Here is a 16781-nt window from a genome sequence, read left to right as displayed (position 1 = left end):
AGAATACTATCCTTGCCTGCCTGTGGTAAGAAGTCATGGCGACTATCGCCTGGATGACACAACTCCAAACATCTGCACATAGAGGAGTAATCAACACCCATCCTTACTTCCTGGAGTTTTCTTAGTGCACTGTAAACAAGGTACAATAATGTTACGAGTTTGTATTAATAATTGTATTAATTTCTACGACAAACAACATTACTTCTGATATAAAAAATGTAAATTTGAGTTCACTCTGACCCCCAACTAGCTATTGTTACCCTTTGTATATTCCAGATTATCCTGACAAGCTCCAGGTTTATGCTCTGCCTGTGGTTTTAGTTATCAGGTTTAGGTTTTTCTCAACAAGTGTCATTTTCTTGAAACACCAAAACTGTATGTAATGCTTAGTTTCAAAAGGATAACATCTGCAGCTGTCAAGTCAAAGAATTGCACAAATTAACTGACTTACCTGTTTTGTTTTTTTTTGTTTTTTACTGTTTACTGACTAAATCGAAGTTTTTCTTACAATTTATCGGCTAAATGGCATAGTGACTTGTATAAATAAAGGTTGTTGATTTCTATTGACTAGTGATGTACCCCAGTTACACCCTCTCTTCAGCCTTCATTACATGTTCTTTCACAACATGCTTTCAGGCACTCAATGTACGCAGCGTTGCTGTGATTATGTGTAAAATGGTTTTTTATCCTCTCTTTTGATTTCCATTTTAGGTATAACTCATGGATTTCCTGCAATGCTCTGCTCTGCGTTTCTCACAAGGTAAGCTCAATTTAATGTGCATGTGTATGTTGTGACCTTTGACTAGATGCCATTGTGTATGAAGAAAATTTATTTTTATTACCTGGGCCTGGTTTAAAGGATGAATAACGCCTTCCACCAGAAAAATCACCATCCAGTGGATAGTGTTGTATGTTATCACAACACTTATAGGTGAATAGAGATTCATTCTGTGGATACCGTTATCCACCCATTGAACAACCGCGGCCTGGTTTTTTGGGAGTTTTTCTTCTCTTGATTTCCTCTATCAGAGTGATTTTATATTAAACAAGTTGTAATAAATGTAAGTTCATTACATTTTTTCTACCCTTTTTTCAACAGGTCCCCGCCTGATTGTCTATGATGATGCTTGCAATTTGCATTCATATTGTTTAAATCGGGATCCTGTCTTTTTCAAGAACTCTCAGTTCCTTGTGGATCAATTGCATTGGCAGGATCATACAGGTACGTAGATCACCCCAAAACTGTCTTTTTTGGTTTGGTCATCTTTAATCTTTGGTGTTCATTTAGCTATGCTCTCGGGTCTATCCCCTCTTACTAACCTAATGGAAAAGTGTGTGACATGAGTGCATAAGAAACAACTGAAGGAGTAAATTATATTTGGAAGGATAATTAATTTTGTAGGTACTTAATGAAAGCAGCAGTTTGCTATTGCAAATTCAACCAAATAAATACGAAACCTAAAAGAGGTGAGAAATACTGGCTTTAGCATGAGAGTGTAAGACTGAATTTGTTTGCGTGAATCTCACACTCAATACATGAGACTTGAGAGCTTTAAATCAACTCAACACATTTTGCATACTACAGCAATTTTTGCTGTTGTTTCTTTCATTTACCCAGTAATTTACAAGGAATTCTTCAATTCATGCCATTTATTTATTAATGGTACTGTAAATTTTTAGTGGGTAGGGAGGTTCATTGTAAAAGGAAATGACAGGATGGGGGCTGGAAGAATAAAATAACATTTCAATATTCCAAAAAGAAAAAATTTCCAAACTTGAATGTGTCTGTACTATCTTTAGAATAATGTTCACCAACCAAGTGTCAAGCACGAAAGCAAAATCAAAAAGTAGAATTTAATACTTTTTTCTCATCACTTGTCTGCTTGATACTGTATTGATATTGTAAGGAGAAATTCTGTCTTTGTCAGTTATGAGAGTTAGAGGGTTTTAAAAGAGACTAAAAGATTTGTTCAATAAAAGTGTTTGGACACAAATTCTAATCACCTGCTTTTTCAAAAAAGTTTGTACAGGTCAAAAGCATTCTTTCAAAAATGTGGAAAGTTACATTTTAATTCTAAAAACCTGCAAAAATCATGGAATGTGAAGGTGTTGGAGAAAAAAAAAAACCAGAGGAAGTCTCATTCGTCATGTTTTTTCATAGCTGTAACAAGTGGAAATCTTTGTGAGGTTTCCTTGCCTCCTCTTCCCATTCTTTTTGCCTGTGGGATTTATTTCTTATCTCTGATTTATTTTCTGTTATTTGTGTGTGCTGAGTTCCACTGATTTCATGAATCTTGCTTTAAAAAAGGTTAACAGGTGTCCTTAAACTGGCCAGGAACCTTCTCAAGGATATATGGTACATCGATTACATGTGACTACACTTCCTTAGATATTTTACTGTTGTTTCAAGGCATGGGTTGAAAGAAGGAGGGGAAAATCATTCAATTTGAGATAGGGTATGGGGCTTTTTTTAAGGGTTGCCTCATACCCTCACCTTGAAGCAGTCTCTCTGGTAAATTGGTAAATTCGGACTCATATTGAAAAGGCCACACCCTTCACCATAGCTTTCAAGTTGTGTCTAACAATTGAGGCCAAATGTATCTCAACACAAAGTTGAATTTGGTTTACAAAATTTATTGTACAGTCTTGACAAATTTGGAAGTCTGGCTCCATTTGTTAACCCTCTAACTCCCAGATCAAATTTGTAATTCTCCTAAATGTCAACCATACAATTCCTATAATGTTAGTTCAGAGAAATTAGTATTGGATCAACTTATTTTCCCCAAATTGATATTTTTCTTTATTCTCATCACTTATGTAGTGGACATTGTATTGATGTTGTAAGGAGAAATTCTGTCTTGGTCACTCATGGGAGTTAAAGGGTTAACAATAACTAGTAAGTTAAAATCTCAACTGGGTAAGTCTGATGCTTCATCAGATTTTGAATGCAAACTCTACAACATTTATTATATTGAACAAGTAACAGGCCTTCTGTCTGAAAGCAAGATGATTTTATTTACAATTTGGTCTCATTTTTTCAATATTTTGCCCAAAGTGTGAAACTACTTGAACCGGTTCGCTTTAATGAAAAAAAATGGCAGAGAACACAAGAAATGAAAAAAAAATCAAAAAAAGAATTGTAGAAAACACAAGAAATGAAAGAGAGAAAACCTGGCATTCTTCCGGGTAATCTGTAATGTATACACTCATCTAATCCGCTTAAAATCTCACAAAACTCCGAGCGAACAAAACATACAGAAGCATGGAGTGAATTTAGGATCGAAACTAACCAATCATAAAATGAAAAAGTTTCCTGAGAGGTCCGAGGTTTGATTGTTTTCTCTGCAGGAAGCTTTGTGTTTTTTACTTCAATGTTATTGGTTTGTTTTTAAAAAAAAAGATTGACATTGTTTGTTCTCAATAAACATGTTCATTGGTTCATTTTTCTTCATTTCGATCCGGTTCAAATAATCTCGCTGCTCTGAGCGCTTCACAGAGTAAGTTTGCTTTCATTCACGATTTGAGTTGTTGGGCTGTAATTATCACTGAGCTGGTTACCTCACAGTTATTTTGAATAGTAAGTGGTTCTAATAATTTCTTTTTAGTTTTGAATTGGAATTGCTGAGGCCTAAATTAATAGGTGACACTTAGACTGACTATTGCTTAGTAAATTACGTGCCTTTTGCTCACCTGCTTTTGTGATGTTATTTGCGAAGAGGTATAACGTGCGTAGCTGACAGTTGTTGTTGTTGATGGCTTCAGCCAAGTGCTGTGCTCCAATGTCTGAGATTTTATTTCCTGTGAGGTGTAATATGCGTAGCTGACAGTTGTTGTTGTTGATGGCTTCAGCTAAATACTTTGCTGCTTCATCTGTCAATTGATTATATGTGAGGTGTAACCAGCTCAGTTGAGATTCCCTACATTTTAACAATTTACCAATCTCCAAACAACCTAATGGACCAATGTTATTGAACTTCAAATCTAAATGTGAAATTTGTTGAACATTAATTACATTTACTAACGAAGAGCAATCAACAGCTGTGAGGTCACAATGAGTAAAATTTACATAATTAAAGTTAATTTGTTGAAGTTTTCTCTGTGCTTCTGACTTCATTCTACTATTTTCGTTTAAACATTTCATTAATGTCACTGCTAAATATTGTTCGTCATCAGTCGGCCAGCAGGTCACTTTCGTTTTCTCTTCATTCTCTGTCCACTGTACGTTGTAGAATCTGCTTCCTTCTTCAGTTTTCACAGGAAGAAGGTCTGTGATGATTTCGCTTGGTAGGTTTTGTTTATTCTCCATTAATCCTGCTACAAACTGAAAAACCAGCTGCCATTTGCCTTCCCTAATGTGCATTTGAACAAAGGTTTTTAATTCTGTTTCACTCATGTTAGTTAGGTGCTTTGCAGCGAAAAACTCCTGCATCGTGAGATGAATAAAACAGAACTGTCCTTCGTTACGAAACGAGTCAAGTTCACGGTCGGGTAAGCGGTGAAATAGAGCGCTGTCTTCCATTCCGCGTACTTCGTTTGCTCCAAAGATCAGCCTTCCTTCTTTAATTCCTTCAAATGACAATTTTTGTAGTTTCTCCAATTTTTTTTCTTCTTCGGGGGCCAATTCATCCGATTCAAAGTCTTTGCGAGTGAAATGTTTATCGCGAAATTCTTCGTTGTGTCTCAAGTAGAAAATTTTCACGGCTCTCTTGTATATGCCTGTTAAACTTGTTGGTAGGTTAAGACCTCTAGGAGTATAGAACTTCACCATTTTAAAGAGACTTGAGCAAATGATGAAGCAACTCGCAGGAATGTAACAAAGAGATAAGATATTGATGTTGCTGGTGATGTGACGCTTTACTGTGTCGCCTGCTTCCTTGTCTTCTTCAGCAAATTTGGTTACGTATTCTTCGACTTGTTCGGATGAAAAGCCAAGGATCTCAAGGATTTTGTCAAAACGAATACTTTCGGTGCATGACAGAGCTGTAGGTCTTGTTGTAGTTAAAACTGCCGCCCCTTTGAGAAGTTTCCCGGTCGTTAGTTTGGCATAAAGCGCCGAGAGGGGCATCTTCTCGTCTACGCTGTTTTTGAATTGAGGTTTCTCATTTTCCGTGCCGATCTTTGAGTTATCTTTGAATTCATCAATTCCATCGAAAATAAGGAGAACTTTCTGAGGGTTTTCTAGGATGTAATTCCAGACTTCCTCATCCAGCTTGTTCCTGGGTGAGTATGTGGAGCGGGTCAGTAGCTCCCGAAGACTAAGGTCGGTTGCAGCGTTGAATAATCTGAATTTGACGAAGAAAGCAGCATCAAAGTGGATTTTGTCATCGGGTGTTTTATGGAATACTTTGTTAGATGCCCAGTCTCTGAGAATTTTTGTACAACAAAGTGTCTTTCCGATTCCGGGACGACCGACGATCAAAATATTTTTGTTTTCGTGATTAAGAATGTCCTCTGGCCCTCTTGGTGTTTCGTTTTTAACACCCGACCTGGCGTAGATTTGCAAATTCTTCCGTCTGTCTTCAGTAAAGTCATAATCAGCCATGTTAGGTACAACAACAAGGTTAGTGTAAATCTGATCCAGGGTCAAATGTTTAGGTGGGTGTCCTTTGCCAGTAGGACTTGGAAAAAGCGACTGGAGTTGTGGAGGTTGATAAGTGTCGTCCATAATCATTTTCTTTGTATTCTGGATGAATTCCTGAAGCGGAGATTTTAGGAGTTGTTCAGGCCCGCTTGGCAGATGTGGGATGTTTATTTCATGTTCTGTCCGTTCTTGCTGCTGAATTTCATGTGGGATGTTTATTACAATTTGTACTCTTTCTTCTTGCTGCCGAGATTCTTCGGAAGGATTTAGATGAGATGTTTGAAACTTTGAGTTTTGCATGAAATCCCTTTCTCTGCATGCCCTAAAAAAAATGTAGACGATTTCAATCAAAATGCCAGCGACAAAAATTCCATTTACCACAAGGACAGCGTCCATCCAGGAGTTGGTTTTTACCGCCCGTTGATTGTGACAGTTGTGTAAGGTAGAGCGTTGGGCGTTGTCAATTGTTAAATAGCAGTGAAACTTAGAGGAAAGCCTTAAAGGATAAAGCAACTGAGTTTGTAGGATGATGAAAATAATTCCTAAAACAATTCTTGTGGATAGTTGACAGCAGTAAGCGATGAAAAGCTTGTAACCTGTTGATAATGCGTTCTCTTGTCTCTGTGGATCACCGTTACGAAAGCTTCGCGACAGTCGATTGACTGTAGGTCTTACTATTCGGGAGTAAATGGCACACACACACATAATAAGGACGAAATTCATGATTACGAAGCCATAGACAGGAAAAGCGAATTTGTTATACTGCTCCTGGTATTTCTCGTAACATTCTCCCCGGACGAGGTCGATGTTTTCACTTTTCGCTGCGCCACAGCGGAAATCAAACCTGGGTTCACTGTTTTCCATGTCGGCGAATATACCAAGGAAGAGGACACCAATCAGGATCCAAAGAACCACAGCAACATATTGAATTTTGCCAAAAGTTTTTGGCTCTAAATAATCTAATAGTTTTTCCACTGACATCTTGAGTGATTCTGTAACTTTCGTTTGAACACTAATTTTCTCCGGCTGAAATGAACTGCTAATTTGACCATAGCATATTTAAAGAGATACAGAACTTTCGTTTGATTGGCTCTTTGAAAACTTTCAATTGTCAGAAAGGCGATGGCTTATGCAACGTTTACTTGTTTACATAAGAAACAGATATCAGACCACTAAATTAAGACGGTTACAGATGTGTCCTATTTCTGGAAGATGCGCTTGACCTCCATTCATCCATTCCCCCCCATATCATTTGCACATTATCACACTTCACTTAATTTTCAGCTCTCAAACCCAGAGTGCTAATGTTGGTTATTATTCAACTTAAAGCCTGGTAAATTCTAAGCTACCAAGTATCGCCGTTTTTCTGTGGCATTTCAAAAGAGATTTGTATTTCTTACTTAGAAGCTAAAACACCTGGGTGTGATGCAGGTCAGAGACTTTTTTCTTTAATGCCAGTGGGAGACGTGATGAAAGAAACACATGGTCTTTAGACTCTGTAAGGCTGGATAAAAAGTAATGAGGAGGCAAGAATTTCCGCGTCAAGCTAAACTTTGAATCGTCAAATTCCCGCTTTGAAATGAGTCCGCAAAACTAGTTCACACTGGCTATCACCTGCTTAGATTGGAAACAATAGAAACTAAACTGTATAAAATTATTTTTGTTGTCTTATTTCGTTGTAGTTCTTCACTTCGCGTTGGCAAAAAATTCCGTAGCATGTGAAGAGCACGCGGCGCCAAGTCCCTTTGACTGGACGTCATCAGTTGTTCAAGAGGTTAGGAGGGTACTGTAATTAACTGATAGATTTGGCGCCAGATTGATTCTTGGCGGGAAGATTAAAGAGCTTTAAGACAAATATCGTGACAATAGCGAAGAGTGCTAATGACGTCATGAAATTTCAGTTCCCCTTCGTGACTCAGACAAACAACGTTCGATTCTTGTTGCGTGTGATAAACAATAAGTAAACGAATGGAGGGCAGTTCGCTTCAATCTTTTGCGGTTTAAATGGCTAAACTATGTTGATAGAAAACTAAACCAAACAATTTCACGAGACTTTCGAAATGAACAACAAAGCACTTGATCATAATGCTTCCAATCAACTGAATCAACCTCTCATTGCGTTAGCCAAAACAAAAACTTTCATGTGGGTCCAAAGCAAGGTCAGTAGACAAATTAAACACGTCCACTTATGGAAGTTAGACAAGGCTGTCACAATTCGGAAACTCATCACAACAGCTCAAAGCGAAATAACTTCGGAATTTGAATTTATACAAAAGAGGTGCACAACAAAAACAAACGACTGCGTTGCATCAAGGTTGGAAATTAGCCTTTAGGTACATTCTAATTATAAACGAAAGATTAAATCAGAATAGTAAAGAACTAACAAAATGACTTACTAATCATAAACTAATTAAATACTTCCTAACAGAAGGATCCATTTTCGTGAACGGGAGGTATTCTGTATGACAGATCACTCTGCTCGTAACCACGAAAATAACCACCAGCTGCTGGTACACTTCATGACACATACACGCCCGTGTAGCCGCATTCCCCAAAATGGCGGATGATAACAGCACACCACCTTTTCCCGCCGTTCACGAAAATGAATTAAGCGAGGGGAATTAAAGAAGGGGCCGGTGAAATTTTTCCTTGTTAGTGCCAAAGAAGATTAGACGTAGGGGATCATAGAAGACATCGGATTTGAGTACTACGGTCACCACCTCGACTGATCAAGATGATTTCGAAAATCCTTCTCATCAGGCGTTGCAACCTAGACCAATTTTAGATGCTTTGCTGGTAAGTCTTAATTTTGCATCTATTAAAAATATTTTCGATTCTGTTTTTTTACTGTCGAAGCCGAATTGGGCAAAAGTGTCTTCAGTGACAACAAGATTCATATCAATGAGTCGTTAACCACCTATAGGAAGAGATTGTTTGGGAAAATTAATACATTCAAATAACAGCGTAATCACAAATTTTTATGGACTGCCAACGGAAAGATGCTCCTAAGAGACTGAGACCTCACGCATTGTAAGCTTCTCTACCCAAAAGGAATTCGAAGATTATTTGGATGAGATTAATAACAGATGAGTATTTTTTTTCCAACATCTGATTATTCATATTTATTTATATTTCTTCACTTTATAAATCTCCAATGAATGAATTACAATTAATTCCTTGCAGATTTTGCCATTTCTACAACCTCAATGATAGAGAGTTTAATATTGCAAATGGCTTAAGGTCAGTTCATTTCAATCAGTTAATAGATACTGACCTGTTCAATTTGGTATCCAACCCAGATAAATCTGATGAAACCGATCCTGACTTAATGCTTACTATTCCCATGTCAAATTACTACTCCATTTCTCAGATAAATAATGCTATTGCCAAAGCTGGGCCAAAAGCCATTTCAATGTTTCACTGTAATATGAGAAGCTTACAAAAAAATTTAGCTTTGCTTGAAGATTTTCTTTATTCCCTTGATAAAAGACCAGAAATTCTTGCTATTACCGATACCAGATTAAATGCAAACTCTGTAATGTGGATGTTTTAAATTATGAACTTTATCATACTGATTCACCTCCTTTGGCTGGTGGGTCAGCTATCCACATCATTAAGACTCTTAACCCTTTTTACTCCCAGATCAAATTTGTAATTCTCCTAGATATCAACCATACAATTCCTATAATGTTAGTTCAGAGAAGTAAGTATTGAATCAACTTATCTCCAAATTGATAACTTCCTTTATTCTTATCACTTATCTGGTTGATATTGTATTGATATTGTAAGGAGAAATTCTGTCTTGGTCCCTCACGCGAGTTAAAGGGTTGAATATGTACCCAGACTTGATATAAAATTTAATATGCAACTAGTCGAATCGTGCTGGGTTGAAATCAATCCATGTAATGGCAAGGCACCTATATTTATTAGATCCATTTATAGATGCCCTGGTGCTAATATAGAAGAATTTACTAAACATTTTGATGATCTAATTATAAAATTACAGAATAGATACCAACTATGCATTCTGGGAGGCATGAATGTAGATTTTTTAAAATATAACCATCATACACAAACTGAAGAGTGCCTAGATATGCTCCACTCTAACAACATCTCACCAATAATAACTAAGCCTACCAGAATTATACAGCAACTTTGATAGATCATATATATACCAACAACACTAACCAAATGATATCTGGAATTGCTACAATAGATATCTGGGATCATCTACCAACCTTTTGTATTGTTGATATACCAGTACAAAAACAAAAATTTAAGAGATATTATAGAGACTACAGCCAATTTGATTCAGAACTATACCTACAGGATATCGAAGCAATTGACTGGAAAAGTATTTACATTGAAAGCAATGACCTTAATGAAATTGCAGCTAAGTCCATAAGTACTCTTCAGCTTATTGTTCATAAACATGCACCAGGAAACAAATATCCCAAAGTAAACAGAAGCAGTTTAGTAAGCCTTGGATAACTAATGGTATACTCAAATCTATCAAAAATAAACAAAGCATGTATAGAACACACTTTCTCTCAAACAACCCAAAAAAAAAAAAAGCAGAATATAAAAAATATGCTAATAAACTTAACCACTTAAAGACTGCTAACCATGATATTCTGCTCTCTAAATTATATACTTATGGAATCTGTGGAACTTCATTTAAATGGTTTGAAAGCTACTTATGCAATTGCACTCAATTTGTAAAGATTGATGAAATTGAATCCAGTATGGAAACTATTACATGTGGAGTTCCCCAGGGTTCAACACTCAGGCCATTGTTATTCTTGCTTTATATTAATGAGTCACCAAACTCCTCTGAGAAGCTTTCTTTTAGAATATTTGCAGATGATACTAATATTTTCTTTACCAGTAATAATCCAAACAAGGTTGAATTTCCAATGAATGAAGAGACTAAATTAGTTTTAAAATATTGTTCTATTAATAAGTTATCTGTAAATTTGAAGAAAACTAATTATATGCTAATAACATCATCAAAGAAAAAAATACATTTAAATATCCACAATATTGATTGCAAAAGCTATATCAAGTATCTAGGTATATACCTTGATGAGCATCTACAGTGGGAATCCCAAATTCAACATGTAAATAATAAATTAGCAAAGAATGTAGGTATAATTATAAGCTAACACACTATCTTGATTTTCATATGCTCAAACAGTTATATTATACCCTTATTTATCCATACTTAAACTATGGTCTTGCCAGCTGGGGTGCTGCTTGCAAAACTAGATTAAATAAAATCTGCACTAAGCAGAGTAGATGTATACAAAGCATGTTCTTTGCTCATGGCAGAGAACATGTCAACTTGTAATATAATCTTCTTGGAATCTTGAAACTTGAAGATATTTACAGACTAAAAGTATCACTTTTTACATATAAACTTAAGAATGACAAAAGTAACACCCCAGCTGTACTACTGAATATTCTCACACCTACATCAGAGATTCACTCATATAATACCAGGTATGTTGCAAATCAAAACTTCTTTAAGCCATCAGTATGCACTAATTATGGTATGTCTGTATTTAAATTCTTTGCAATAAAAATCTGGGAATCTGAACCACCTGAATTTAAACGTTTTCCATACATGCTATTCAAAAAGTGGTATAAAAGATTGTTATTGAGTACTCAAAACTAACCATAGTTTAACTGTTAGCTATATAAGATAATGCTTCACAACATGCAGTTTTCCTTTTATTCTAACTTGTATTTAAGTATGTCTTTCCTCTCTTACAATAACAATATTGTCTTAAATGTATCTATTAATTTAAATTATACTTAACATGCGGCCAACCCCAACTCATATCTACACATGACAGTGACCAACTCGAAAGCTCATTGGCTACTTTGGTCACTGTACATGATTAAATATTCTTTCTTCTAGTTAATTTCTGTTTGTATTTTTTCTATATCATTGTAAATCATGTTATGTTAAGTTATTTTTTCTATAAACAGTGTGAAATAATAAACTTGAAAACTTGAACTTGAAACTTTCCAGTCATTTTAGGCTTAAGTTCTTGTAGCATGTACTCTATAAATTATATTCAGGTGTGACACATGTCAGGAAAAGATCAGGAAAGAAGTCATGGAATTTTATTTTGAGTCATGGGAAGTTGGCATGTTTGAAAAAAGTCAAGGAAAACTGATGTCTGTAGCAATCAAGATATTTCTCATTTGACAGACTTTTTTTTTTCACAGAGGAAACTGTTTTGTTGATGAGTTGTGATGATCACACACAATGACAGTATTAATTTTTTTATTCCTCATTATTTTCTTTTATATTGGGCTGAAGCTTATATAATTAATACCTCCTCTTTTCCAACAAGGATTTTACATGCATTTTTCAATTAAAAGCATATCTCTTACCATACATAGGAGTGTAAATTTTTACAGCAGTTTAAATATTTACGGTGTTATTATTTATTTCTAGGATATTTCTGATGATGAAATCATAGCAGATGGTGAATCAAGTTCTGCTTCATCCACTGATCCATGCTCTCTGACAGACCTTGTGGCTGTTCACAGTTTGCATGCATGCGAGAGCTGCTGAACAGCAATGCTTTTCACATCATTGGCAGCAAGATTTCTTTGTTCACTTTTCTGGATTTCAACACAGTTACAAAGAAATTGCTTGTAAGTACCTGGGATATTTCTCATAAATATTAAGGATAAGGCCTAGGTAGAGGCACTTATTATTCCTAAATCTTGGCCAGCAGGCTGATCATTGTTTATAAGTTATTTTTGTAGCACTAGTGTTGGTCTTGTTATTCATCACTGAGTTCATCCACTGAACCACAAGAAACAGGAAGATAAGTTGCTATTTATGCTTACGTTTTTTTAATATTTTATGCATCATTTATCCTATTATTTTGGTTCCCATTATGATTCAAGGAGTTCTATTTTAGAGTGTGAGCATGATATAATATATTAATCTAGCTGTTGATGTGAAGACTATGTCTTGATTCAGTTTGATTACTGATTAACATAATAATTTTAAATATTTTTAATCCTTCACCTTGGGCTGGCACCTTGTCGTGGTGGTGAAGCTTGTGTGTCTCATTGACCCTGCAAAGACCTTGGAATAAGGTCTTCTTTTTCTGGATCAATTGAGGGGTTGAGACCAGACTAAGACCAGCTCCAGTTCCTCCTACATTCCACTGGGATAGACTTTTAATGTGTCTAAATATCACCTGTTTTTATTTGCATTACTTGAAGAGATATGCATTTAGGCTAATTATTTCATATTTTATGACATCAGTAGGCATTGTGACAGGGTTTACTTTGCTGAAAAACATGTCAGGTAGATGGTGGATCAAGTAGGCTGTGATGTTAGCAAGGTTACATTACAGACACAGAAATGACCTCTTTACACCCAGAGTGGTACACCCTCTCTTCAGCCTTCATTACATGTTCTTTCACAACATGCTTTCAGGCACTCAATGTATGCAGTGTTGTTGTGATGATGTGTAAAATGGTTTTATATCCTCTCTTTTGATTTCCATTTTAGGTATAACTTATGGATTTAGTGTAATGCTTTGCAACAAATCTCCTAACATCCCATTTACATTGTTTCAAATGCATTTTTCACAAGGTAAGCTTAATTTAATGTGCATGTGTATGTTGTGACCTTTGATTAGATGCTGTTGTGTGTGAAGAAAATTTCTTTTTATTACCTGGGGTTGGTTTAAAGGATGAATAACACTATCCACTGGAAAATCACCATCCAGTGGATAGTGTTGTATGTTATCAAAACACTTATAGGTGAATAGAGATTCATTCTGTGGATAGCGTTATCCACCCATTGAACAACTGGGGCCTGGTTTTTTGGGAGTTTTTCTTCTCTTTATTTCATCTATCAAAGTGATTTATATTAAACGAGTCATAATAAATGTAGGTTCATTACGATTTTTCTGCCTTTTCCTGGTCCCCGCCTGATTGTCTATGACAACTCTTGCAATTTGCATTCGTATTGTTTAAATCGGGATCCTGTCTTTTTCAAGAACTCTCAGTTCCTTGTGGATCGATTGCATTGACAGGATCATACAGGTATGTAAATCACCCCAAAACTGGCTTTTTTGGTTTGGTCATCTTTAATCTTTGGTGTTCATTTAGCTATGCTCTTGGGTCTATCCCCTCCTACTAACCTAACGGAAAAGTGTGTGACATGAGTGCATAAGAAACAACTGAAGGAGTAAATTATATTTGGAAGGATAATTAATTTTGTAGGTACTTAATGAAAGCAGCAGTTTGCTATTGCAAATTCAACCAAATAAATATGAAACCTTAAAGGGGTGAGAAATACTTTACTTTAGCATGAGAGTGTAAGATTGAATTTGTTTGAGTGAGTCTCATGCTCAATGCATGAGACTTGAGAGCTCTAAATCAACTCAACACATTTTGCATACCACAGCAACTTTTGCTGTTGTTTCTTTTATTTACCCAGTAATTTACAAGGAATTCTTCAATTCATGCCATTTATTTATTAATGGTACTGTAAATTTTTAGTGGGTAGGGAGGTTCATTGTAAAAGGAAATGACAGGATGGGGGCTGGAAGAATAAAATAACATTTCAATATTCCAAAAAAGAAAATCATTTCCAAACTTGAATGTGTCTGTACTATCTTTAGAATAATGTTCACTAACCAAGTGTCAAGCACAAAAGCAAAATCAAAAAGTAGAATTTAATACTTTTAAAATAGATGAACTGTATTTTCAAGGGGTTTAAAAACAAAGAGACAATTGTAATGCTGTAATCAATGCTGTCTCCACTGCCTTTGGTGTAAACTTCACCAATAACTATTTTTTTTGACGAGGCAAACCCCTTGAGGAGGCTATAACACTGTTTTAAAAAGCAGCTCAACAGAATTGCCCATTACTCCTGCAAAAACAACCTCAAGTCTTTAAAGCCATCCAGAAGTACTGGTTATTAACCCTTTAACTCCCAGATCAAAGTGGTAATTCTCCTTAATCTTAACCATACAGTTCTTATAATGTTAGTTCAGAGAATTTAGTATTGGATCAAATAATTATTCCCAAATTGATACTTTTCTTTATTCTCGTCACTTATCTGATTGACATTGTATTGATATTGTAAGGAGAAATTCTGTCTTGGTTACTCATGGGAGTTAAAGAAGATGCATTTTCCTCTAATGTTTTGTAAAATGTTCCTCTTGATTGGAGCAATTAGTGCTACAAAAGAAAACATAGTTAAGCACATCTATTTCATCATGAAATGGGTGATCATTATACAGTTAACCCTTTATTAAGCTGCACCATATTAAACAGTTACCCTGTAATAAAGTGGTCAGTTGCCAGTTTTTCTCCCCTTAATTACTGTAATTTTCACCTCTATTAAGTGGTCATGGTCATCCTTGATTGAGTCCCAGCTTCCTGTTTTTATTGTTTTCTACTTGCATGTGTTGAACAATCACTTAAGCAGAACCTCTCAAATAAAACTAGGAATAGTACTTTGAGTTCAAAGGTGCCCAACATATTGCAAATTATCTAATTCTGTTGGGACAAATATTATGCACAAACATTATGTAAGTCAATCAGCCTATGGTTATGACCTAGAGGTCCAACTGATAGATAATAGTATACAGTTATTGGATCAGTATCTGGGTAACTGCCCACCTACCCCTCCCCTATCCCAATATTAACTTTAACTTGTTGTCAATTTCAAGACTGTTGTTGAGCTAGGGGAGGGGTAGGTGAGCAGTTGCCCAGATACTGATATTGATCCCAGTAATTCTGCATCAGTGTTCTTTTTTTATGTTGTGTCACCATTTTGTTGATTCTTTTTACTGGTATTAACAAAGAAGCAATGGATTTCTTAGCAAGCTTTGGAATAACCAATAAATTAAGTGATCAATTATGGCATAAAATAGGGCTTTTTAATGTATTTGACTCCTGTTCTGTACAAACTGTATAAGTGGTCTCCTTGCAATTCCCTGTGGGTGACTGCTCAATACAGGTTTGACTTTATATGTTTGTAGCTTTCTCTTCATCAATCACTGTTACTCAACACTGATACTGTTCTCTTTTCTATGTAGGAAAGAACAACATATCACGAAAATGAAATCCAACAAGCTGTCCAGCAACTGGAGCAGCAGTTTTTGGAGTTTGACTCATCACCAGAAAACTTATCAGCAGAAAATTTAGCCACAATTGTGGCTAATGTTATTGCTAAAAAGGCTGCTGTGACATTAGTGCCACTATCAGTTATAAAATGGAAGAAATACACGATTCTTCAAAATTCAAGTACAAAAGGGTCAATGTTAGTCTAGAGAATGATGAAGGAGTAAAAAATCTGCAGCTTCCAGTCATCGTTCCAAAGGAAATTCTGGAAAGTAGTGATCTTGTTGCACAAGTATACTTTTCAGTTGTAAATGCACTTTGGTATAATTTTTTAACATTCAGACAAGTTATTTTAGGGAGTATTTACCATCATTATTTATCACTATATTGACATTGTGAGCTAATTACATGTAGCTTTATGGACTCAAAGTTTATTTTTCTTCTTTTTAAGCTTATAATTGCTAATACTGTAAATTTCCGATTAACCTCCATCAAAACATCCACTTAATTTTTCTTTCCTTTTACTGAACATTAAATTGCTAGGTTGTTGATTCTTAGAAGAAAATGTGTGTATGTAAAGGCTCGGGAAATTTGTCCACTACAAATATAATTTTTGGCATCACCTGGCATTTCTAAACAAAATAGAGATATTTCTCAAGCAGGTTTGAATTAGGTTTTCTGTGGAATTGAGTGGAAACTGGGTGTAGCCCTGCTCTGCTCAGGTGTCTCTGTTGATGAGATTTCCACTCCCAAGATCTCAGTAGTAATTCTCTTTACTGTCTGCCATACAAGTTTTATGATGTTAGCTGAAAGAATTTGGTATTGGATCAACTAATATTGCCCTAATGGATGTTTTTTTTATTCTCATCACTTGTCTGCTTGATACTGTATTGATATTGTAAGGAGAAATTCTGTCTTTGTCAGTTATGAGAGTTAGAGGGTTTTAAAAGAGACTAAAAGATTTGTTCAATAAAAGTGTTTGGACACAAATTCTGATCACCTGCTTTTTCAAAAAAGTTTGTACAGATCAAAAGCATTCTTTCAAAAATGTGGAAAAATACATTTTAATTCTAAAATCCTGCAA

General features: G+C 35.6%; 2 protein-coding genes and 1 long non-coding RNA gene across 5 annotated transcripts in view; 2 read left to right on the top strand and 1 right to left on the bottom strand.

Annotated features, from left to right (window-relative positions):
- LOC131792285 (leucine-rich repeat-containing protein 9-like) overlaps positions 1–16781 on the top strand; it is a 45794-nt gene that overhangs the window by 15824 nt on the left and 13189 nt on the right. The gene's annotated exons all lie outside the window — the stretch shown is intronic.
- Positions 2614–6702, bottom strand: LOC131785614 (nucleotide-binding oligomerization domain-containing protein 1-like). Its single transcript, XM_059102534.2, has one exon. The coding sequence runs from the start codon at positions 6560–6562 to the stop codon at positions 3629–3631; it is 2934 nt and encodes a 977-aa protein (XP_058958517.2). The 5' UTR covers positions 6563–6702; the 3' UTR covers positions 2614–3628.
- LOC131775246 (uncharacterized) lies at positions 12648–16728 on the top strand. The gene is made up of 3 exons (XR_010717513.1): positions 12648–13211; positions 13621–13666; positions 15673–16728. It is a non-coding gene; the product is annotated as an uncharacterized lncRNA (long non-coding RNA).

The sequence above is a fragment of the Pocillopora verrucosa genome, chromosome 5 (genome assembly GCF_036669915.1).
Source record: "Pocillopora verrucosa isolate sample1 chromosome 5, ASM3666991v2, whole genome shotgun sequence".
Taxonomy (NCBI): domain Eukaryota; kingdom Metazoa; phylum Cnidaria; class Anthozoa; order Scleractinia; family Pocilloporidae; genus Pocillopora; species Pocillopora verrucosa.
This window is presented reverse-complemented; position numbering and strand designations above follow the sequence as displayed.

Bases quoted from the DNA above. Each gene is read 5' to 3' on its own strand.
- LOC131785614 (XM_059102534.2), bottom strand. From the start codon at position 6,562: ATGTCAGTGGAAAAACTATTAGATTATTTAGAGCCAAAAACTTTTGGC.